The sequence below is a fragment of the Pseudophryne corroboree genome, assembly GCF_028390025.1.
Source record: "Pseudophryne corroboree isolate aPseCor3 chromosome 3 unlocalized genomic scaffold, aPseCor3.hap2 SUPER_3_unloc_23, whole genome shotgun sequence".
Lineage (NCBI taxonomy): Eukaryota > Metazoa > Chordata > Amphibia > Anura > Myobatrachidae > Pseudophryne > Pseudophryne corroboree.
The window spans coordinates 201,107-227,698 of record NW_026967512.1 but is presented as its reverse complement, the minus strand read 5'-3'; the positions used below and the strand labels follow the sequence as shown (position 1 = coordinate 227,698).

The window sequence follows — 26,592 nt, the reverse complement described above, 5'->3', positions numbered from 1 at the left end:
CCCCTAGTGGATGAAAGAGAAATTTATTTTTCTTTTTTACCCTGTGCTTGCTTGGCGACACCAGGAAAGGAAGAAATCTCTGGCTCATAACATTCTTCAAAACATATAGGTCGAGCAATCAGATGCTTCTTCCGTCTCCTACCAGAGTGCCCCGGCATATAAGAAACCTTATCAGTTTCGGAATCTGAGAGCAGACCATAGATTGGTTGCATTCCCCTAGGTACCGAAACTTTAGAAGATGACAGAAAAGCACATCCTGTAGTCAAAGCAATGGGCTGAGACTCTTTCTGAACCCCACCCGGGGCAGTGACTTTCTGAACCCCACCCGGGGCAGTGACTTTCTGAACCCCACCCGGGGCAGTGACTTTCTGAACCCCACCCGGGGCAGTGGCCTTCGGGAACCCCGCCGGGGCAGTGGCCTTCGGGAACCCCGCCGGGGCAGTGGCCTTCGGGAACCCCGCCGGGGCAGTGGCCTTCGGGAACCCCGCCGGGGCAGTGGCCTTCGGGAACCCCGCCGGGGCAGTGGCCTTCGGGAACCCCGCTGCGTCAGTGGCCTTCGGGAACCCCGCTGCTGTCAGCACCTCGGATTCTTTTACTGGGACCGGGCCGTCGGTTCCAGTAAAAACTTCTCTCGGGACTATGACTTCCGGGACTTTTGCTGAAGCTATAACCTTCAGAACCTCCACTAACGCTATGCCTCTTAAGTGCTTTCCTGGACAAGCGACCTCTAGACCCTTCTTAGGGGCTGCGTCTCTCGAGACCCCACTTGGGGATATTACTTCAAAGATCCCTTCTGGAGTTTTGCTTCTCGAGTTCCCTTCTGGAACTATATGGTTTTAGATACCCTTTCTGGGGTTGCTCTTTTCAAGTCCTTACCTGGGGTAACAGCTTCTGAGACCCCTTCTGGTATTGACACCTGAGCTATAATATTCGATGTCCCTCTCTAACCTAGAGCACCCGGTACTCTGGGCACCGGGCACGGCTCCAGGACTCTGAGCACCGGGCACGGCTCCAGGACTCTGGGCACCGGGCACGGCTCCAGGACTCTGGGCACCGGGCACGGCTCCAGGACTCTGGGCACCGGGCACGGCTCCAGGACTCTGGGCACCGGGCACGGCTCCAGGACTCTGGGCACCGGGCACGGCTCCAGGACTCTGGGCACCGGGCACGGCTCCAGGACTCTGGGCACCGGGCACGGCTCCGGACTCTGGGCACCGGGCACGACTCTGGGCACCGGGCACGGCTCCAGGACTCTGGGCACCGGGCACGGCTCCAGGACTCTGGGCACCGGGCACGGCTCCAGGACTCTGGGCACCGGGCACGGCTCCAGGACTCTGGGCACCGGGCACGGCTCCAGGACTCTGGGCACCGGGCACGGCTCCAGGACTCTGGGCATTGGGCACGGCTCCAGGACTCTGGGCATTGGGCACGGCTCCAGGACTCTGGGCATTGGGCACGGCTCCAGGACTCTGGGCATTGGGCACGGCTCCAGGGGTTTGCAACTCTGCTTCCACAGGAAAATCAAGAGAGGAGAGAAACATTCTCCTTTGGTTCCTGAATCTATAATGGGGCTCCCTAGCCCAAAAACCCCAATTATAGGACAGAGAGCTTTTTAGTGTGGGTTGTGTGACAAGCACCTCTGCCACAGTTGACAGGAGTAGGTCATGTATCCTGACTCAACTTGGCCAGAGGGCATGACTTGTCGCCACACTTTGGCTTGCTCAACTCACAGGTCTGCAAATAGTGGCCTAAACCCCCACAATATAGGCATAAATCTAAGATTCTGCGATGCAGACGCTCCTATTCTGAGAGCCTGGGCCGCGGAAAACTTTTAAACCTTTTCTCTTTAACTAAACCTGATGATTCACTTGTCACCATACTGTGAGCAAGAGTCTCTTTATAGGATGAACTCTCAACAACTTCTGGCAAAGTAAGCAAAATTTTGGTCAGATGGTTTTGCAGTTGCCTTAAGGATTGCTGCAAAACTTCCAGCTGCTCAGGTTTCAAAGCACTGAAAGCAGAGTTCAGGGCTGAGAGAGATGCTTGCAGGGCTTGCATAGTAGGCATAGGAGGATTTCAAAAAAGACAAGACTAGACACGATTGTTGTTAGACACGATTGTTGTTAGACACGATTGTTAGACACGACAAGACTAGACTTTTAAACTAGACAAGACTGGATTTTTAAACAGCGGACTGGATTCTGCACACTGAGTTTTAGACAGGGCTGGATTCTAGACTAGCCTGGGCCGTGGAAAACTTTTAAACCTTTTCTCTTTAATTAAACCTGAGGATTCACTTGTCACCATACTGTGAGCAAGAGTCTCTTTATAGGATGAACTCTCAACAACTTCTGGCAAAATAAGCAAAAATTTGGTCAGAAGGTTTGCAGTTGCCTTAAGGATTGCTGCAAAACTTCCAGCCACTCAGGTTTCAAAGCACTGAAAGCAGAGTTCAGGGCTGAGAGATGCTTGCAGGGCTTGCATAGGAGGATTTCAAACTAGACAAGACAAGATTGTAAGACAAGATTAGACTGGACTTTTAAACAAGATAAGACTGGGCTGGATTTTTAAACACCGGACTGGATTCTGCACACTGAGTTTTAGACAGGACTGGATTCTAAACACCGGACTGGATTCTGCACAGAGTTTTAGACAGGACTGGATTCTAAACACCGGACTGGATTCTGCACAGAGTTTTAGACAGGACTGGATTCTAAACACCGGACTGGATTCTGCACACTGAGTTTTAGACAGGACTGGATTTTTGACAAGACTGGATTCTAGACTAGACACTGGACTGGGCCAAAAAAAGTTTTTTTTCTTTTCTTTTTTGTGGTATGGCTGGTGATAATGTTAGGTTCCTGGTGCTCAGAACAAGGGAGATGTTGCGTAGTGAGTCCTGAGCACCAGAACGTGACGTTGAAATAAGGTGTGGTGTGGAAATAGCCACTAGCACCCTACCTCCGTTGTTTTACCCTTGTGGTCAGTTCACGCCTGAGTAACTATGGGTTCTTGGGCCCATGGCAGCCGCATTTGAAGGGCGAATTATGTCTGCCCAACTCCGATGCCCCCAGGTCTTTGTGTGAAACAAGGCGTGAATAGAGACAGGATAATAAAAAGCGGACCTCTAACTAAAACAGAAAGCTAGGGGCTACTAACTACCCTAAAACTAAATATATGTGCGGCACGCCGCCAAAGGAAAAGAACAACAAAGGAAATGTTGTCCACACGACGACACAATACTTTTGCATACCGGCGGTGACAGCATAAGCAGAACCCTCTGCAAAACACCAGTAACTAAATATAACTAAAGAATACTGCGGCCTAGGCCGACGGATGCAGCAAAGCCGCTACTCACGGAACCGGTACAAATACTGGCAAACGGACAGGAACCCCCAATGTAGCCGACACAGACTCTCAGAACTGGAGAACAGGCAGAGTCCCAAACGACAGACTGGTGGACAACAAGAAGCCAGATATTCGACCAGGCACAGACAAAGCCACAGGACTTCTGGACAGGAATGCTTCATGGCAGGACACGGAATCAGACACAGGAACTGACACTCAGGAACTGACACTGGAAGCAGCTAGACAGACACTGCTAGACAGGAGCTCAGGAACTGGCAGGGACTAGCTCAGAACTCTGGAACCCTGGAAATATCACCAGCGTCTGTGAATTGCACTGAGCCAAAATATAACAGAGAGTCTTAATTAATTATGTCGTGCAGCTGCCCTGCTGCACAACTGAGAGGTGCAATCAACAGACAGGTGAGGCTGAACACATGGGAACGAGCTGCAATTACACAGACTCACCACTGGCAGCAAACAAGAATCTTCTTAAACCAGAGCAACGGGAAATCCTGGCCTGCAAGACAACTATAAACATAAAATACGGAAAACAGGAATGAACCACTACCTGTGGTTCATAACCCTTTCAGAGAACAGCACAAACAGGCTCTAACCAGAGCAGAAGGAGAAGTGGGAGGCCCTGGTGCACAACTGAGCAAGAAGACAAGTACACTAGAGTCTCTAGTTTGAAAAATAGATGCCTCACAGGTCCTCAACTGGCAGCTTCATTAAATGGTACCCGCAAAACGCCAGTGTCAACGTCTACAGTGAAGAGGCGACTCCGGGATGCTGGCCTTCTAGGCAGAGTGGCAAAGAAAACGCCAATAAAAGGAAAAGATTCATATGGGCCAAATAACACAGACATTGGACAGAGGATGATTGGAGAAAAGTGTTATGGACAGATGAATCGAAGTTTGAGGTGTTTGGATCACACAGAAGAACATTTGTGAGACTCGGAACAAGTGAAAAGATGCTGGAAGAGTGCCTGACGTCATCTGTCAAGCATGGTGGAGGTAATGTGATGGTCTGGAGCTGCTTTGGTGCTGGTAAAGTGGGAGATTTGTACAAGGTAAAAGGGATTTCCTCCTACAACAGGACAATGACCCAAAGCACACCTCCAAATTATACAAGACCTATTTATGGAAGAAGCCGGCAGCTGGTATTCTGTCTGTAATGGAATGGCCAGCGCAGTCACCAGATCTCAACCCCACTGAGCTGTTGTGGGAGCAGCTTGACCGTATGGTACGCAAGAAGTGCCCATCAAGCCAATCCAACTTGTGGGAGGAGCTTCAGGAAGCGTGGGGTGAACTTTCTTCAGATACCTCAACAAATGAACAGCTAGAATGCCAAAGGTCTGCAATGCTGTAATTGCTGCAGAGGGAGCATTCTTTGACGAACGCAAAGTCTGAAGGAGAAAATTATTATTTCAAATAAAAATCATTATTTCTAACCTTGGCAATGTCCTGACTATATGTTCTATTCATTGTGCAACTCATTTGATAAATAACTGAGTTTTCATGGAAAACACGAAATTGTCTTGGTGGCCCCAAACTTTTGAACGGTGGTGTATACTGGCGCTAGGTGCCATCTTTAAAATGTATGGACCTTTCCGGCGACCGCGGCAGTGAGGGAAACCCCCCCGGTGTGCCGGGGAAGAGCGGAACCACTGCAGCCAGGAGATCAGATCCTGCGGCAGCGCTGTGTGTGCCGTTGTGAGCGGAGCACTACAGAGGTGGCAAGCCACGGCAGCCGGTACGAGCGCCCCAAGCTGCAGGAGTGTGCGCCACTCACGGGGGATCGTAGGGCGCTGGGGTCTGGGAGCTATGCTCCCGGCACCTCAGCACTCCAGCGAGTGATCGCGATGATCCCAAAAAAAAGTGGGTCCCAGGGACCCCTCACTTTTCAAAATTGGGTCCTACCTGTGCTTTTCTGGGTTCCATCGGAATTAAGGTTCTTATTAATGATTTAAATATAAAAACTCAGCCTTGATTTGGACACTACAAAAGTGCTGCAGGGGGGAGGGGGATGGGGGGGGGGGGGTGACAGTGCTGCAAGGGGGAGGGAGGGGGGGTGACAGTGCTGCAAGGGGGAGGGAGGGGGTGACAGTGCTGCAAGGGGGAGGGAGGGGGTGACAGTGCTGCTGGGCTGTGTAGCTATACCGGACACTCTGCACCAGAGATGGAACTAGACAATTTGTCAGAAAGTGCATTGGTGCTCCCCCTCCCATATTGTAAAGCAAAGTCAGTGTGCGCCCATCAAAAATGTAGGGGCATCGCTTTGTGGAGAAGGGGCGTGGCCACATCATAGTACCAATTCACATTGCACCACTGCGTTCCAACGGCGGGGGACCCAGACAGGCAGGGTGGTGGATACGATCATCGGGGGGAGGGGGGGGCGGTGGTGGAGATCACAGGTGCGGCAGGTAAGCGCCATTAGGTGTGCTTAAATAGAGCACACAAGTGAGCTTGGTTTTGGCACTTTATACAGGCATTTTTTGCACAAGGCACTATGGCACTTTTGATGACTGTTCCCCTGATGATGGATTAAGTCCGAAAACGGCTGTTCGGGAGGTCTATTGGGTTTCCCTGTGCTTGCTAACGATGAGTATATGCTGAGCCTTGTATCTTTATTCACACATATGGAGTAAATACTGCATTTTGACTAGACTACAGTGTGCTGGTCCTGTCTATACTAGTGACTTTGCTGCGGGATGGACATGTGATGCGCTATATATATATATATATATATATATAGTTAGTATGGTGAGGCACTGCAGTGACTGGGTATGTGGAGCCTGTGTAGGGCACAGGCTCAGTGTATATTTAAGCAACAATGTGTATAGTGTATTTGAATTGTATTTAAAGTGAAATGCACTTGGTTGTGTGTTCCAGGAGGGGGGAATCCATAACTGTGTAGGCCAGGCATGTCCAAACTGCTGCCCTCCAGCTGTTGAGAAACTACACATCCCAGCATGCCCTGACACAGCTTTAGAATTCTTTGACAGCAAAACTGTCAGGGCATGCTGGGATATGTAGTTTCACAGCAGCTGGAGGGCAGCAGTTTGAACATGCCTGGTGTAGGCTGTTGGATTCCCCCAGTACTTTCCCCCCAAAATGGAATGCTTTCCTCTCTAGCCTCCCACATGGAAGTATCATGGGGAGAGAGAGGAGCAGCTCAGCTTTAAAACAAGCTGAGTGGTTTTCTGGAGCTCCATAGCGATCACCCTCGGTGGGCAGGAAACCCTGACCGGGGATCTAGGCTGCCCATCTCTGGAGCCCAATTTTAGGCTGGAGATGGTGAGCTGGGTACCTGGGCAGATTCCTGGAAGTAGTTTAGATGGGAAAACTTCCCCCAGCCTAGACTGAGCGTCACCAGGGCGGATACTAACCCTCCAGGATGGGACGGTCAAAGGAGAGTGACTACTCCCCACCGTCCATAGAGGACAATGGTAGCTGTGCATGTGGCCAAGGCATGCACATCACATGGATAAACAATGGTTGAGAATAGCATGGTGGACTTACCCCCTGTGGTATGTATATTAGAGTAAGATAAAAAGAGGAGGCCTATGAGCATCCAGAGGTATTATACAATTTTCACTCTGCTGTAAACATCTTGCTGTATTCTTGTTGCCCCTAGCAATAGGGAAGTCTTTTTTAAGACTGGGTGAATAAACATCTGCCTCAAGACGACCGCTTCATCTTGTGATCTGCAGAGCTATGCCGAACATAGTTCTGTTTTCTGGCTGTCCAGGGTGCACTCAGCGTCTCCAAGCTCCGCCTCCCGCCAGCTACCGTGCAGAGTCCTAGACCAGCCACTAGTGATTCGTCAACACCACACAGGTGTGGTTAGCGTGTCGATGCATACAGAGCAGTACCATGGTTCCAGACTCCCTGGCAACAAGGAGTCTAGTGGTAACAGTGTATTACCCGCCCACTGCGCAGTGGGTGGTGTCAGTAGTAGGCGGTTACTGACAGTAAGTGGGAATCCCCTAATTGGCCAGATCCTCTGTGACCTAAACATCCATTCTGTGACTGGGGCGGGACGCGATGCAGGGCGAGGGCTTTCATAGAGAACCATCCGGTCACAGAAATTGCTAGCATAGCGGTGGGATAATCCTAGGTGGCTTTTCGGTCACCTGATTGGAGAAGCCAAGTTAATATAGGAGTAACTGCAGCGCAGGAGAAAGCACAAGATGGTGGATTTCAGCGGAATGTCTAAGGACGATCTGTAGATCGTGTATCAGGAGAAGGGTGTGGATATCCCTTTCAACGCATCCAGAAGCATCATGAGGGCGGCACTTGTGAGCTTGGAGATGTCCCTCTGGGCGGAGGTAGAGTGCTAAGGGCGTTGGCATTGAAGATGGTGGCCTACCAGTGGACATTCGTACAGAACCGGTGAGCCCCACAAGCCCCACCCTCTCTCCTAGCAGCAGCTATGTTTCATACCTAGCAGGGTCAGAGGTCCAACGTCTCCGGGGTAGGGGGTTCGACACGGATATCTTAGCAGATCGGCTAGTGGAATTTGGAGAAAGAGCAAGAGTGCTTGATCATCACCTCACTTTCCAATACACTGCCGGGCTCCGGTGACTGTGCGCAGCCCGTTCTGTCCCCAGCAGTAGCAGAAGAGCAAGTGCTCCCACCTGAGGCAAAAGCGCCTCTAAGTCAGGTCTCCGGAGCGTGCAGGAAAGACTGGGCACACGTAGCCCCAGAATACAGCCCGTGGCTTCAGCTGCGTCACTAGGCTGCAGCAGTGAACGATGCCCAGACTGAGCCGAGTGAGCGGCTTTAGGGCAGGAGGAGTGGGGGACTTGATAGATTGGGTCTTGGTCCCAGCGGCGGCTGAGAGCTATTAGGTAGGGTAGATAAGAAACCACTTAGTGAGGAGAGCTCCAGAAAGCACGTCTGGATAGTCCACGCCCCTCTTATTTATTATTTTATATAATAACAGGGGTGACAGGTGTGGTACATCCCTGCAAAGGCAGATCCAATCTCTTTCTCATCAGACTCTGCTGTCTTCCCTGCACTCTCACTCAGATGTTCACTGCTGCCAGTAGCACACGTATGAGAAGCAGAAGTATGGCGGCAGCTGTATAGATTCTGATATGTAATTCTCTGTATCATACTTACTGTACACACATCATCCTTATTACTATTGAGAGAAGAGGTACAGTAAGACACTGATGATGGGGGTGTAACAATGGATTATAACCTCGCAGATGATGATGATTGCAGTGTATTATATGGTGTATTGCATGTAAAATACCTTGTTCCACACCTACTCTGCTGTAGCAATATACCTTATATAAGGGTGAGTAACACATGTACAGGTTTACCAGCGTATGAGCACACACATAAAGGAATGCTACCTTACCAATGCTTCCAGGAGTAACGTTAGGAGACATTATTATAAAGCCTTCATTAAATGTTATGTTTTAATACACACATTTACTATTAAGTGTCCCAGAATGTAATTTTCTCCTATTGTTTACAAGATTAATATTGTTACAGAAAATGTCTCATTTCCATAATGTATTTTATTTCCAGCAGATGGACACACAAGCAGGAATATCCCAGAAGGACATCTAATGTTATCCCCGGATTGTGAAATAAAAGATTATGACAGTAGACAGGATTCTCCAGGAGATAACCCCATTACCTCAATTATACATCCAGCTCTATCAGCTGGTCCCTCTGATCCTGGGAAATGTTCTCCTGATCACTCTGATATTGGTGCATCTGTTACAGCTCTGACAGTAAATACAGAGTTTCCCTGTTCTATAGATACCACATGTTTTACACAGAACACAAAGCTTATTACCCATCAGGCAGCTAAGGCAGGTGAGAGGCCACTGATATGTTCTGACTGTGGGAAATGTTTTACCTGCAAATCACAACTTGTTTCACATCAGTGCAGACACAAAGGTCAGAAGCCATTTCCATGTTCTGAGTGTGGGAAATGTTTTACAGAGAAATCACATCTTGTTACACATCAGAGACGTCACACAGGTGAGAACCTATTACCATGTTCTGAGTGTGGGAAATGTTTTACACTGAAATCACATCTTGTTACACATCAGCGAAATCACACTGGTGAAAAGCCATTTCCATGTTCTGAGTGCGGGAAATGTTTCACCCGGAAATCACAACTTGTTAAACATCAGCGAAGTCACACAGGTGAGACTCCATTTCCATGTTCTGAGTGTGGGAAATGTTTTACATACAAATCACTTCTTGTAATACATAAGAGAATACATACAGGTGAGAAACCATATTCCTGTTCTGAGTGTGGGAAATGTTTTACATACAAATCAACTCTTGATGCACATAAGAGAAGTCACACAGGTACATCACCATTTCCATGTTCTGAGTGTGGGAAATATTTTGCACAGAAATCACAACTTGCTAGACATCAAAGAATTCACACAGGTGAGGGGCCATTTCCATGTTCTGACTGTGGAAAATGTTTTGTACAGAAATCAGTTCTTGTTGCACATCAGAGAAGTCACACAGGTGAGAAACCATTTCCATGTCTTGAGTGTGGGAAATGTTTTGCACACAAATCAGATCTTGTTAGTCATAACAGAAGTCACACAGCTGAGAAGCCATTTCCATGTCATAAGTGTGGGAAATGTTTTACACACAAATCAGATCTGGTTAGTCATAACAAAAGTCACACAGGTGAGAAGGCATTTTCTTGCTCTGAGTGTGGGAAATGTTTTGCCCGGAAATCAGACCTTGTTAGACATCAGCGAAGTCACACAGGTGAGAAGCCATTTTCTTGCTCTGAGTGTGGGAAATGTTTTGCCCAGAAATCAGAACTTGTTAGACATCAGCGAAGTCACACAGGTGAGAAGCCATTTCCATGTCCTGAGTGTGGGAAATGTTTTGCACACAAATCAGATCTTGTTAGACATCAGCAAAGTCACACAGGTGAGAAGCCATTTTTTTGCTCTGAGTGTGGGAAATGTTTTACACAGAAATCATATCTTGTTATACATCACAGAAGTCACACAGGTGAGAAGCCATTTCCATGTTCTGAGTGTGGGAAATGTTTTACACAGAAATCATATCTTGTTATACATCACAGAAGTCACACAGGTGAGAAGCCATTTCCATGTTCTGAGTGTGGGAAATGTTTTGCAGACAACTCAGCTCTCGTTATACATCACAGAAATCACACAGGTGAGAAGCCATTTCAATGTTCTGAGTGTGAGAAATGTTTTACACAGAAATCACAACTTGTTACACACCAGAGAAGACACACAGGTGAGAAGCCATTTTAATCTTCTGGAGTATACTTATCATTGCCATGTGTTGTTCTTCAAGGTTCTTATCATCTCTCCTATACTTTTTGCAATACACGTTACCACAGTGTGAAATAATCAGGTGTCATGCCCTCATCTACCACTGCCATGCAGATGACCTGTCTTTTGCTCTGGGTACTGAGAACCCAGTACCAATCCTAAATGTCTAGCTGAGCTCAAGGTGTGGGTGATGCCAGTTCGCTGTGACTCAGTCCTGGTGAAACAGGTCCTTATGATAGAAGCTCACCAACAAAGGGCAGGGCTACAGCTCAGCTTTGCTACCAGCCAGACTTACGCTTGGGGGTTCAGAATTACAAAATGCTGGTCATGTGCAGAATATTAGTGTCCTGGATGGTGGAGTGACACCATTAGACATCCGGTATCAGCCAGAATCAGATCCTCATATGTGGACCATAGCCAGACTCCAGCACTTAATTCTCTACCTGATGTCGTACATGCACTTGTATCATCTCATATAGACTACTGCAATGTCATCTACCTGGGTCTCCCAGCAGAAGAATTGCACCAGTTGTAGCATGTACAGAATGCAGCAGCCAGGCTGTTACCTAACTAGCCCGTTCCTGCCACATAACACCCATTCTCTGGTCCCTGCACCGGCTGCCTGTAAGATGGTGACTGGGCCTAATTCAGGTTGGATCGCAGTGTGTGATCCAAATGGAATTATTCTGAAAAAGTTGCGGGTACATCCGCTATGCCCATGATGCGTATGCGCCCGCATTTTCTGCGGAGGGGCCACAGAAAATGTGATTGCCTGTCAGGCAGAGGCGGTCACGAGGGTTGGTGGGCAATGCTCCATTTCCAGGGAGGTGCGAATCGGTGCGGGGGCAGTGTAGCGCGAACAGAGGGCAAAGGCGGACAAACGGACATCATCATGGTGGCTTTGTGACATCACATGCAGCCGCTGTATTCGAGAAGAATGCGTCGGGCCTCCTGCGGGCGCAACTGAGCTGCAGCAGGAGGCTTCACTAACTTCTACGATGAAGCAGAAATTGTGAGGCAATCGCATTTTCTGCTTCATCAGGGGGGAGGCGGCGGTCAGCATGCTGGGTGGCCTTGCCCTGTGATGGGCGGCCCCTAGCGCGCTAGGAAAAGGATTGCTAATTCTGCTAATTAGTAGCATCTGCAATCCTTACTGAATTAGACCCGCTTTTAAATAATCTTACTGACTCTCCCAGCCTTGCATGACCACGGTACCAGAAGCAGCTTCTGCCTCCGTACTGCCCAAGCTTCTTCCATCTGTTGATGAAGGACTTAGCAGTACCATAGATTCCCAAGCAGTGCTTAGATGTCGGGGAGACTGGGTGGGTGGCAGTAGTGCAGTAGCGGGGGCTGCTGTAGGCAGTATCTATGTGGGTAAACGTCCCCAAGCAGCGCTGAAGTGTCAGAGCAGGGAGACAGGGTGGGTGGTAGTGGAGTCATGGGGTGGATGGCAGTAGTGGGGGGAAACAAGGGGTGAATGGCAGTAGTGGGGGTAGACATGGGGTGGATGGCAGTAGTGGGGGGGAGACAGGATGGGTGGCAGTAGGTAGGGAGACAAGGTGGGTAGCAGTAGTGGGGGGAGACAGGGTGGGTGGCAGTGGTGGAGACAGGGTGGATGGCAGTACTGGGGGGAGACAAGGTGGGTAGCAGTAGTGGGGGGGGGACAGGATAGTGGCAGTAGTGGGTGGTAGACAGGGCAGGTGGCTGCAGTGTAGTACTAGGGGCTGCTGGAGACAGTAAAGAGGTGTATTGGTCCCACACAGAACCAGTTGATAATTAGACTTAATGATGATCATGCTTCCTTATTTCTAGTTAATCCCTTATATGTGTTACTGTTATTTGCTGTGTCAGCCTCTATGTGTGTTCTGTGTAATAATCCTGAAAGTAGTGCTGCTACCGATCTCATCATTTGTAGTAACTTGGAAAAGATGAGATATGAGGTACACTCTAGAAGCTTATAGGGGGTTAATCAGAGATGAACACAGATGTGACATCACGCAGCCCCCCCAGAAAATCATCCCACCCTGCCCGCGTTCACCCCTCAGGGATGCGACCACAATGTGTGTGTCTGTGTGGCCGCTGTGCATGTGCATTTTGCCACCACCGGGTAAACTGCTGCGGGCCACTATTGCGGCTGGGTCTGAATGACCCCCATAGGCTGTTGTGCAGAGTAAAGTATTTTTTAAGTTTAAAATATAGACAAAAATATGTGTTAAAGATATGAAATAAAGTTGTTTAAAAGCAAAATATTTCCAGTTTAATTTGGCTATATCTGATTTTGACAGCTCATTTGAATAGTTGGATGATATTACGGGGGAAGGGGGGGGGGTCTCTCTGTGTAATTAAATAGTTTTATCATTTGTTGGTTTTAAATAAATTATGTCTATTCAAATGTACTGTTGTTTTTTTTAACTTTGTGATAAACTGTTTTTAAAATAAACCGATGGACGATAAGTCAGTTGCGCAGTTTCCTCAATGTTACGCTATGTGTAGCACCACTTAGCGTACCTTTTGAGCGGTGTGACGCTCTCGTAACACCTTCGTGAATATATATGGCTACAGCAATATAACACACTTAGACCTTAGTATAGTGTCGGAAGTGTCCCTGACGCTTCGCCAGATTAACAAAATAACTTAGTGGAGACAGATGGGTAAATTAGGATTAGAGGTCCAACCCAATAACTATATATATTAGTCCCTAGCGGACACAAAGGGATAACAATGCTGCACTGTAGCAACACAATACAATTCAAAGATACAGTAATACATACAATAATATACAACCGACACGGGAAATAAATGCGAGTACAATTAGCAATACAACTATACCAATACAATAGGATCAGTTACCTTCATACATACGCTGCGCCACCGGATTCCAGGCCTCAGTCTTACAAGATGACCTCTGAGAAAGGTGACTGAAACCTGGCCCAGGTGCGTCCTTTTATACAATGTTCCAATAACAGTACAATGGGGAATGTAAGATCTTCCATTGGTCCAGGGGCGGGACATATTCAGTACACCGTGGGTCATTGGTCAGCTGGAACACTGAGCGACACCTAATCTTGTGATGTGATTACAGGTTACTTCTGGGCTCCCACCTAAAGACCAGTTCAAACCGACCACAGTATCATACAGTAATATACATGAATCTGGTATTGCTAATAACTTGTTGCCGTAATATGTGACAATATCCTCGCAACCACCGAATTATTACTTATGTGACCCTGAACAATTTGATCCCACACACGGTATCCATACATGGTGTCCTTAATATTTAATGGAACAATACCTATATACATATATATATATACACACACACACAGTTAACCAGTTGTGTAAAGGCTATGTATAACTCATTGTGTAGGAGACAGGTCAGTGCTGTGTAAACCATAAAGCTAGAATACATAATATATATGACATATCACTCTTAATACAAGTATCAATATCTGGTCTGTATATTATTGAATATAAATACACAGGATTCTGGTGTGCATGAATGTGTGTTAAGCACACGATCAAGAATCTGCGTATCTTTAGCTATTGTTTCGTATCTGGCTTCTTGTTTGTTAGAGCAACACGGGACCAAGACGCAATTGTTCGTGTTAGCAATTGGGGCAAACAACGGTATTTACACATTCACTCAGTCCAAGGTCTATCTTCCATGGAAACAATGGCTGTTTGGACAGAGCAATCTGATACTGTATGTTACACACTATAGGAATTTATATTTCTGGCTGTAATACATTTGAGTGTATGTAAGAAATATTTGCTATTTTGTTACAGTATATTTATTAACAAATGCATCTTCTACCGTAATGCGCACAGTAACTTGCCGTTACAGTCATTCGCACCCCCTACCGTATTAGCCATTAGCATGCGTATTTGACGCATGCATCGTGGACACATCCATTGGTAAATTCCATAGTGTATTCTAAATTTCTCTGACGTCCTAGTGGATGCAGGGGACTCCGTCAGGACCATGGGGAATAGCGGCTCCGCAGGAGACAGGGCACAAAAAAGTAAGCTTTTAGGATCACATGGTGTGTACTGGCTCCTCCCCCTATGACCCTCCTCCAAGCCTCAGTTAGGTTTTTGTGCCCGTCCGAGCAGGGTGCAATCTAGGTGGCTCTCCTAAAGAGCTGCTTAGAAAAAGTTTTTAGGTTTTTTATTTTCAGTGAGTCCTGCTGGCAACAGGCTCACTGCATCGAGGGACTTAGGGGAGAGAATTTCAACTCACCTGGATTGGAGTCTTAGGCTACTGGACACATAGCTCCAGAGGGAGTCGGAACACAGGTCTCGCCCTGGGGTTCGTCCCGGAGCCGCGCCGCCGACCCCCCCTTACAGATGCTGAAGATTGAAGGTCCGGAATCAGGCGGCAGAAGGCTCTTCAGTCTTCATGAAGGTAGCGCACAGCACTGCAGCTGTGCGCCATTGTTGTCACACACTTCACACCAAACGGTCACGGAGGGTGCAGGGCGCTGCTGGGGGCGCCCTGGTCAGCAATATTTAATACCTTTAGGGCAAAAGAATACATCACATATAGCCATTGAGGCTATATGTATGTATTTAACCCATGCCATATATCTAAAACTCCGGGAGAAAAGCCCGCCGAAAAGGGGGCGGGGCTTATTCTCCTCAGCACACGGCGCCATTTTCCTGCTCAGCTCCGCTGTGAGGAAGGCTCCCAGGACTCTCCCCTGCACTGCACTACAGAAACAGGGTAAAACAGAGAGGGGGGGCATCTTTTGGCGATATTTTGATATATTTAAGCTGCTATAAGGAACAACACTTATATAAGGTTGTTACCATATATATTATAGCGCTTGGGTGTGTGCTGGCAAACTCTCCCTCTGTCTCCCCAAAGGGCTAGTGGGGTCCTGTCTTCGATAAGAGCATTCCCTGTGTGTCTGCTGTGTGTCGGTACGTGTGTGTCGACATGTATGAGGACGATGTTGGTGTGGAGGCGGAGCAATTGCCGGTAATGGTGATGTCACCCCCTAGGGAGTCGACACCGGAATGGATGGCTTTAATTATGGAATTACGTGATAATGTTAGCACGCTGCAAAAGTCAGTTGACGACATGAGACGGCCAGAAAACCAGTTAGTACCTGCCCAGGCGTCTCAGGCACCGTCAGGGGCTGTAAAACGTCCCTTACCTCAGTCAGTCGACACAGGTACCGACACAGATGAATCTAGTGTCGACGGTGAAGAAACAAACATATTTTCCAATAGGGCCACACGTTATATGATCACGGCAATGAAAGAGGCTTTGCATATCTCTGATACTGCAGGTACCTCAAAAAGGGGTATTATGTGGGGTGTGAAAAAACTACCTGTAGTTTTTCCAGAATCAGAGGAATTGAATGACGTGTGTGATGAAGCGTGGGTTAACCCAGATAGAAAACTGCTAATTTCTAAGAAGTTATTGGCACTATACCCCTTCCCACCAGAGGTTAGGGCGCGCTGGGAAACACCCCCTAGGGTGGATAAGGCGCTCACACGCTTATCAAAACAAGTGGCGTTGCCGTCTCCTGATACGGCCGCCCTCAAGGATCCAGCAGATAGGAGGCTGGAAACTACCCTGAAGAGTATATACACACATACTGGTGTTATACTGCGACCAGCAATAGCCTCAGCCTGGATGTGCAGTGCTGGGGTGGTGTGGTCGGATTCCCTGACTGAAAATATTGATACCCTGGATAGGGACAGTATTTTATTGACTTTAGAGCAATTAAAGGATGCTTTTCTTTATATGCGAGATGCTCAGAGGGATATTTGCACTCTGGCATCGAGAGTAAGTGCGATGTCCATATCTGCCAGAAGAAGTTTATGGACGCGACAGTGGTCAGGTGATGCGGATTCCAAATGGCATATGGAAGTATTGCCGTATAAAGGGGAGGAATTGTTTGGCGTCGGTCTATCAGATCTGGTGGCCACGGCAACGGAAATCCACCTTTTACCTCAGACCCCCTCCCAACAGAAAAAGACACCGTCTTTTCAGCCGCAGTCCTTTCGGTCCTATAAGAACAAGCGGGCAAAAGGACAGTCATATCTGCCCCGAGGCAGAGGAAAGGGTAAGAGAGGGCAGCAAGCAGCTCCTTCCCAGGAACAGAAGCCCTCCCCGGTTTCTGCAAAGCCCTCAGCATGACGCTGGGGCTGTACAAGCGGACTCAGGGGCGGTGGGGGGTCGACTAAAGACTTTCAGCACGCAGTGGGCTCGCTCACAGGTGGACCCTTGGATCCTGCAAGTAGTATCTCAGGGTTACAAGTTGGAATTCGAAAAGTCTCCCCCTCGCCGGTTCCTAAAGTCTGCTTTACCAACGTCTCCCTCAGAAAGGGCGACGGTATTGGAAGCCATTCACAAGCTGTATTCTCAGCAGGTGATAGTCAAGGTACCCCTCCTACAACAGGGAGAGGGGTATTATTCCACACTATTTGTGGTACCGAAGCCGGACGGTTCGGTAAGACCTATTCTAAATCTGAAATCCTTGAACCTGTACATACAGAAATTCAAGTTCAAGATGGAGTCACTCAGAGCAGTGATAGCGAATCTGGAAGAAGGGGACTTCATGGTGTCCCTGGACATAAAAGATGCTTATTTGCATGTCCCAATTTACCCTTCACACCAAGGGTATCTCAGGTTCGTGATACAAAACTGTCATTATCAGTTTCAAACGCTGCCGTTTGGTTTGTCCACGGCACCTCGGGTCTTTACCAAGGTAATGGCCGAAATGATGGTTCTTCTACGAAGAAAAGGCGTATTAATTATCCCTTACTTGGACGATCTCCTGATAAGGGCAAGGTCCAGAGAACAGCTGGAAGTCGGAGTAGCACTAACCCAAGTAGTGCTTCAACAACACGGGTGGATTCTGAATCTTCCAAAATCTCAATTGACCCCGACGACACGTCTGCTGTTCCTGGGAATGATTCTGGACACTGTTCAGAAAAAGGTGTTTCTCCCGGAGGAGAAAGCAAGGGAGTTATCCGAACTTGTCAGGAACCTCCTAAAACCAGGAAATGTGTCAGTACATCAATGCACAAGAGTCCTGGGAAAGATGGTGGCTTCTTACGAAGCAATTCCATTCGGCAGATTCCACGCACGAATATTTCAGTGGGATCTACTGGACAAATGGTCCGGATCGCATCTGCACATGCATCAGCGGATAACACTGTCACCAAGAACAAGGGTGTCTCTTCTGTGGTGGTTGCAGAGTGCCCATCTGTTAGAGGGCCGCAGATTCGGCATACAGGACTGGGTCCTGGTGACTACGGATGCCAGCCTACGAGGCTGGGGAGCAGTCACACAGGGAAGAAACTTCCAGGGCGTGTGGTCAAACCTGGAGACGTCTCTTCACATAAATATACTGGAGCTAAGAGCGATCTACAATGCTCTAAGCCTGGCAAAACCGCTGCTTCAGGGTCAGCCGGTGTTGATCCAGTCGGACAACATCACGGCAGTCGCCCACGTAAACAGACAAGGCGGCACGAGAAGCAGAAGAGCAATGACAGAAGCTGCAAGGATTCTTCGCTGGGCGGAAAATCATGTCATAGCACTGTCAGCAGTGTTCATTCCGGGAGTGGACAACTGGGAAACAGACTTCCTCAGCAGACACGATCTTCACCCGGGAGAGTGGGGACTTCATCCAGAAGTCTTCCACATGATTGTGAACCGTTGGGAAAAACCAAAGGTGGACATGATGGCATCTCGCCTCAACAAGAAACTGGACAGATATTGCGCCAGGTCAAGAGACCCTCAGGCAATAGCTGTGGACGCTCTGGTAACACCGTGGGTGTACCAGTCCGTGTATGTGTTTCCTCCTATGCCGCTCATACCAAAGGTACTGAGAATTATACGGCTACGGGGAGTAAGAACAATACTCGTGGCTCCGGATTGGCCAAGGAGGACTTGGTACCCGGAACTTCAAGAGATGCTCACGGAAGAGCCGTGGCCTCTACCTTTAAGAAGGGATCTGCTTCAGCAGGGACCTTGTATGTTCCAAGACTTACCGCGACTGCGTTTGACGGCATGGCGGTTGAACGCCGGATTCTAAAAGAAAAGGGCATTCCAGAGGAAGTTATTCCTACCTTGATTAAAGCCAGGAAGGAAGTGACCGCACAACATTATCACCGCATTTGGAGAAAATATGTTGCGTGGTGTGAGGCCAAGAAGGCCCCAACGGAAGAATTTCAATTGGGTCGATTCCTACATTTCCTGCAGGCAGGATTGTCTATGGGCCTCAAATTGGGGTCTATTAAGGTTCAAATTTCGGCCTTATCGATTTTCTTCCAGAAAGAATTGGCTTCAGTGCCTGAAGTTCAGACTTTTATAAAAGGTGTACTACATATACAGCCCCCGATTGTGCCTCCAGTGGCACCGTGGGATCTAAACGTAGTTTTGGATTTTCTCAAATCCCATTGGTTTGAGCCTCTCAAATCGGTAGATTTGAAGTATCTTACATGGAAAGTAACCATGCTACTGGCCCTGGCTTCAGCCAGGAGAGTATCAGAATTGGCGGCTTTATCTTACAAAAGCCCATATCTGATTTTCCATTCGGATAGGGCAGAACTGCGGACACGTCCTCATTTTCTCCCTAAGGTGGTTTCGGCTTTTCACTTGAACCAACCTATTGTGGTGCCTGCGGCTACTAGCGACTTGGAGGATTCCAAGTTGCTGGATGTTGTCAGGGCCCTGAAAATATATGTTTCCAGGACGGCTGGAGTCAGAAAATCTGACTCGTTGTTTATCCTGTATGCACCCAATAAGATGGGTGCTCCTGCGTCTAAGCAGACGATTGCTCGTTGGATCTGTAGCACAATCCAACTTGCACATTCTGTGGCAGGCCTGCCACAGCCTAAATCTGTAAATGCCCACTCCACAAGGAAGGTGGGCTCATCTTGGGCGGCTGCCCGAGGGGTCTCGGCATTACTGCCGAGCAGCTACGTGGACAGGGGAGAACACGTTTGTAAAATTTTACAAATTTGATACTCTGGCTAAAGAGGACCTGGAGTTCTCTCATTCGGTGCTGCAGAGTCATCCGCACTCTCCCGCCCGTTTGGGAGCTTTGGTATAATCCCCATGGTCCTGACGGAGTCCCCAGCATCCACTAGGACGTCAGAGAAAATAAGATTTTACTTACCGATAAATCTATTTCTCGTAGTCCGTAGTGGATGCTGGGCGCCCATCCCAAGTGCGGATTGTCTGCAATACTTGTACATAGTTATTGTTACAAAAAAATCGGGTTGTTATTGTTGTGAGCCATCTTTTAGAGGCTACTTCGTTGTTATCATACTGTTAACTGGGTTCAAATCACAAGTTGTACGGTGTGATTGGTGTGGCTGGTATGAGTCTTACCCGGGATTCAAGATCCTTCCTTATTATGTACGCTCGTCCAGGCACAGTACCTAACTGAGGCTTGGAGGAGGGTCATAGGGGGAGGAGCCAGTACACACCATGTGATCCTAAAAGCTTACTTTTTTGTGCCCTGTCTCCTGCGGAGCCGCTATTCCCCATGGTCCTGACGGAGTCCCCAGCATCCACTACGGACTACGAGAAATAGATTTATCGGTAAGTAAAATCTTATTATCGAAATGTGCAATTTTACTTTGACAACTTGTAGGTGAATTAGGGTTGTTGTTTTAAAAAAAAAAACTTACCTGACCCTTGCCTGGAAATGTCTATGTATGAAGGTATGGGAGATACCTGCTTCAGTTCCTTCTACTTACATTTGGGAGAATGAGAAGCAAATAGTAAATGATACATTGGCTCCATAACGTCTCGCTAACCCTGTGATTTTTAAAAAAATATGTTACACAAAATGACATTTGCATTAACAGCCATTAATTAAACAAGAAAAACACAACACAAGTTAAAAAAAAAAAAAAACTTTATATATAAAAAATAGAAGAAAATTACCAATTCTGGTCTGGATTCAGTGACTCTATCAGGAGAACAAGAGCCTTTGTAGCAAGGACTATACCAACAGTAACCAGTAGAGGAATCAGGCGTATCCCACAGAATATCAGCGCTGCCACCATACATTGGGGAGAGAAGATAAAGTGCAGATTTCTGAACAGTGCTTTTCGAAGGAACACAAGAAGAGCATAGATCACAATGATCAGAAGTCCAAGACAATGAGGTCAAGAAACCAACGCTGTGGTACTAATGACCTCAATACAGATCACTTGGAGGAAGAGACTAGGGTAAGGGCAACAACAATTTTTCAAACCGCTAAAAAAAAAGTTAGAATTTTTTTTTTTATAAATGTAAAAAAAGAGGATCGTCCAGTACAGAGGACTGTGGGGGTCATTCCGAGTTGTTCGCTCGCTAGCAGTTTTAAGCAGCCGTGCAAACGCTAAGCCGCCTCCCACTGGGAGTGTATTTTACTTTCGCAGAAGTGCGAACGTAAGGATCGCAGAGCGGCTGCAAAATAATTTTGTGCAGTTTCAGAGTAGTTCCAGACCTTCTCAGCGCTTGTGATCACTTCAGACTGTTCTGTTCCTGATGTGACATCACAAACACGCCCTGCGTTCGCCCAGCCACGCCTGCGTTTTTCCTGGCACGCCTGCATTTTTTTGAACACTCCATGAAAACGGTCAGTTGACACCCAGAAACACCCACTTAATGTCAATCACTATGTTAATGCCTAATTATTTTAAAGGAATTGGGGAGTCTCCATTGTGATAATATTCAGCATATAGAATTTATTATCAAAGAAGAGGCCACGCCTATATTTTTCTGCGCAGAGAGACGTGACCCTACACAGACTTCATCAATGATGTCCGTCCCTTCAGGGGATTTCAGGCGTACATATATAGTACAGAATTATACAATAATTCATCATTGATTAATCAATGGGGCGTGTATTCAGATAACAAGGGGATTATAGATTGGTTGTTGGTCACCAACAGGAAATCTCAAATATGGTCAGCTGGGCTAGATGTAATGGCTGATCTTCTCCTGAAGATGGCAGACTGGTTCCATGAGTCTTGGATCTCCCATTCACATCAATAGAGTCGCTCAATAAGCTTCGTCAGCAAAGAGGTTATTCCTGTTCCTATGTCATGGTGCTCTTTTCAGAGCTGAAGGTTCATCTGATATTTATTTATCAAACCCCATAAAATGTCATTAAGTTCTGGTTATCTAAATACAAGGCTCTCTATTTAGACACGTACAGTCTTAGTCACAAGCTAGGACAAAGGATGACAGAAAACTCCACTGTAAGAAAGAATGACCATTATGGGAATTAAAGTGCCAATTACAGATATATAACTGTAAGGGGCCCTACACACTGGCCGACCCGCCGCCGAGCTGCCGGACGGCGGATACGTCCGACGAGCGACCCGGTGGCAGGGGGGCAGTAACGGGGGGAGTGAAAATCGGCCAGTGTGTAGGGCCTATAAGTCTGAAAGCACAATTTCTGAGGCAATACAGATGTATATTTGATTTTTCCTCCCATCATTCCTGTCTTTTGTTTAATCTCTAAACACAACATATAGTAAATCAAATATTCATTATATTAAAATTAATTTTCAAATGAGTGTGAGATATGAGCTAGGAAAAGGAAAATCCGTTCTCTGGATGCAATCGCCGGCACGAGTCCATTGAGTATCGATGCGAAAAGTCTCAACCCTCCAGAAAACTTGGACAGATAAGAGAAATGAAAGAGGTAGCGACAGGATGTATTCTTGTCTTCTTCAACCTGGCTATAGGTGGAGGTTCCTTCTTACTAAGTGTACATATATGAAGCATGAGCGTGTAAGTACCTATTAGGGTATATTTCTGATAATCTGACTGTGTGTGATAATACTACTGATTCACTGTGTGTGATAATACTACTGATTCACTGTGTGTGATAATACTACTATATTACTATGTGTGATAATACTACTGATTCACTGTGTGTGATAATACTACTATATTACTATGTGTGATAATACTACGGATTCACTGTGTGTGGCTACTGCAGTGTAGGTAACGGGAGTCATTACCATAAGCTTGGTTCTTGGCTTCCTTTCAGGCCGTGTGAATACTTTCCCACACGATCGTCCAAGGACAGGCAGGCATTTGATTGTTACATAACTTCTACAAATTATAAGTAGTATCATAACATAATGTAGCATGTGGTAAAGCCATTTTGAAATTCCGGCTCCCATCCATCTGAAGTGTAGTATGTGGTAAAGCCATTTTGAGATTCCGGCTCCCATCCATCCGAAGGGGTCCCAACCAGCCGATTGGGCCATATGTTCTTGTATATCCTGCAATAACTCAATGGCTACCCTATTTTGTATCATACCATCTCTTACTTCTCTAAGTTCTTCATTTATAAGAGCAATAGCCGTACTGGTGGCATTTATGGTTTTAGCCAATCCACAAGCTATGCTATTTATCACCCTTGTGTTATACAGGCTGAGTCCTGGGACTCCTATGAGTGAAAAGGCTAATGCTGAGTATTGTGCCTTGCTGAGTCATGACAAGTCTGATCGGCAATCAGGATCTAAACACCTTTTTTCTTTACTGTGAGAGTCCAAAGTAGTTATGTTTGTGTGAGCTGCTACAAAAGTGAGTCTGCGCAAATAACAAACTCCCGTGATTTGCTGGGTAATAGGAGAATGCAATATCTCCGCATACTAAAAATAAGCCCCATGGCATGTATATATCAATTCTAGGGCTGCTTATTGTTACCAAGGAAGTATACTTTGGGGTAACCCCTAAAGACTCAAACTGTGGCTTACCAACAATATCCCAACCGTTCTTTTCAGATATACTAGGCTGGATCTCCAGCTTATACCTGGTGGTTGTCACGATCCGGGTTTCTGGACGCCATTACTTACCCATCAGATGTCTCCTAAGGCTGGCTCAGCGCTCCAGGACCGGATCCCATCTGTTATCCTGATGTCCACATTCCTGCCTCCTCTCCTGTTTCTCTGAGACGCTGTCACAGTAGCGCCATATTACATCTGGCATGGCGTCTCCCGCGGCCTCCGCCGCCGTCCCTGAGTTTCTGCATGCAGAGTGTCAGAGTGGCGATTACGTCAGCCGCGGCCTCCGCTGTGTCCGCGTGGTTTAGATGTGCACTTATCAGCCTGCCGTCTCCTGTCTCCGGTGGCCGGCGCCGCCATTACTGTTTTCATTACCACATGGATTACAAACCAAACTTCCCTCCAAGTGTCTGCATGGGCGCAGCCATCTTGGATTCTGTCATCTGTTCATTTCCACCAATCTGCTGTCTGCATTGTTGATTTGCATAATTGCCTAGCCAACCCCTTCCTTGCTGCAGGTATAAATATGCTGTGCCTGAGCAAGGAGGGCGTCAGTGCTTTGGTTGTCAAACCTAGTTCCAGTTTGTCTCTCTCCTGTGGTTGTTTTCCAGGTTCCAGCTCCTGTCTCCACACTTCCACTAAAGAGACCCGCACCAGCATTCCACCTGCGGTGTAGCCTGACTCTCCTATCCATTTGGACTCATCTGCTTCCAGCCACAGATCCACCTGCTTTCAGCATTCAGCTTCCAGCAGAGGTCAGCTCTTCTTAAAGTGCCGGTACCCTTTTCTGCAGATTATCATTTATCACCGGCATTATAATTTCACCGCTCTCAAAACTCCAAACTTCATCTCATATTTCATCGCTCTCAAGTTCATTTATTATTTAACTGGTTCCAGCCAGTATCCACTCCGTGGAAACATCAGTCTGGTTCCAGCCAGTACCCACAGCAGCCGTTTTATCCACAGCAGCCCAGCTTTTCCTGGAACACCAGCTGGTACGATCCTGGGCTATCTCCATTGCTACAGTCGGGCTTGGTAAGGACTTTCCAACTAGAAGATTATAAGAACTATCTCACACTACCAGAGCCCTGTGGCTCTTGCCACCCTGTAGTACCCAGGAACTGTATTTATCCTCTGCTGATTTTTATGTTTTCTTTACTGCTGCTGTGTTACGGAGTTTGTCATAAATAAACATAATTGACTTTTACCCAAGTTGTCGTGGTCACGCCTTCGGGCAGTTATTCTACATGTTACTTACATGTCCAGGGGTCTGATACAACCTCCCAGGTTCCGGTACATCTCAGCCCCTACAACTGAGGCTGCCTCCCGTCAGCTCAGGCCCTCAGTTGTGACAGTGGTGTGATACCACCCAATTTTATCTTCCGGGTTGTTGGTCCCTAATGTTTCCATGTTAATGTCTATAAAGGTGATATTTTTCCTGGTAGCAATTCTATCTTCTGCATTTCTTCTATTGTTATTGGAATACATATAAAGCAGGTCTTGTAAGCTTCTCCTACATGTTTGGGTGGTACTACACAGAAAGCATTACTATGGGCAGCAGCTGGGGCCAGTTCTACAAAGGTGTTCCTCTCATATACCCTAGCTTTTTCCACTGGGCCCTCATAGGGGCTTTCATCTGTCTTTGTGTTTTTATTCTTATTTTCCCTTTCCACGAGAAGCCATTCCTGATGATTCCTGATTCTCCCATGGATTGTATGGTGTGTGTCTGAATGTTGTGTCTGATTCCTCTCCTCACCTTCATAACACCATACTATACAATCATTCTGGGGGATTCTCCCACAGTGTACACAGATACATCTATACACATTTACCATATTGTGGCACTCAGTCTATTCTATGGGGGCCCTGACTGTGCGTGCACCTCCAAAAACAGTGGATCATCATGGCACCAATCTATCCATCTTTGTTCAGGGTTTTGTCAGCAATATTTACAAATACATCTGGATATCAGGGGTAGCTGTTGACATCTGTTTGGGTACTCTTCTTTTTCCTCTTTTCTTTTGTTTCTTGTGTCGAGGGGTGTGATGAGAGGTACATGACTAGGATAGGGATGTATTACTTCCTCAAAGGTCATCAGAAACATACCCTCTGGGGAAGCCACCTCATGCACCCCATCAGACTGCCCCTGCCCTGGACCCTCAGTCATCCTAGTTAGTAAGTAGTAAGTCAACAATCCCCCCATCCATATTATTACTCCCAGGCTTAGAACCAATACTCCAATTTCGGTAGCCCTTCTGGATCTTTTCTGCACCTGGTTGGGGTTTAGCAACACGGATTGTCCCATATCATTTTAAACATACATCTTACCAAACCAGGCCATTTTATCTCTTAGTCTCTGGTTACTGGGGTTCCTCAAAAAGAGCCTGCAAGTTTAATGTTTCTGCAGCTTCTTCCTCTGGTTGGCTTTTCTGGGACTCTTTGCTCTTTCCATCCTCTTTCTTGCAATGCAATTGTTAGGCGCAGCGTTACCCGGCGCCTAGCAACTAGGGACGCCGGGCGCGCTGAGCCGCCGGGTCCCTAGCAACGCTAGGACGTCAAGCGTGCTGAGCCGCCGGGTCCCTAGCAACGCTAGGACGCCGGGCGCGCCGAGCCGCCGGGACCTTAGCAACGGGGACACCACAGGCGGACCGCGTTCCCCGTTGCTGGGTCAATTAATTAGTGTGCACACATGTTTCTGTGGTCGTGCAGCAAGGCAGCTGCACGACATTTATTGTAATTAGGTTCTGTACTCTGATTGGAGGATTCTCTGCTAAATGCCTTCTCAGGGTCTCACACAGACGGCGGTGATAGTTTCCTGCATGCTGCTCATATTGGTGAACGTCTGTTCCTGGTCTGCTGTGCCCGGTCGTTCCAGTCCTCTGAGTTTCTGAGTCTTGGTGTTTGTCATCTCATCCCAAGGAGTTCTCCTGGTCCTCAGTTACCTGTGACAGTCTATAGAGAATCTCGTTTGGTTTCGTGAGTGGCGGCTCTGCCACGTGCTGCGTCCTAGGCCGCTTCACATTGTTTTCTGGTTTTGTAGCATTTGTGGAGGTATCCGCTTCCACAGTCCTCTCTGGTACTCGGCGGTGCCGTGTAGGAGAATGGACAAGTGAAATATTTTGGTAGTTCTTTTCCCTGGCGGTAATCCGCGCATACTTTAGTTTTAGGTTTGTTAGTAG

At 47.4% G+C, this 26,592-nt stretch overlaps 1 protein-coding gene across 1 annotated transcript in view; it reads left to right on the top strand.

Annotated features, from left to right (window-relative positions):
• Positions 1-26,592, top strand: part of LOC134983767 (zinc finger protein 585A-like) — a 140,846-nt gene that overhangs the window by 32,110 nt on the left and 82,144 nt on the right. Inside the window, exon 6 of the mRNA XM_063949409.1 lies at positions 8,892-10,613. Coding sequence (XP_063805479.1) covers positions 8,892-10,613 — 1,722 coding nt within the window. The remainder of the gene's footprint in view (positions 1-8,891; positions 10,614-26,592) is intronic.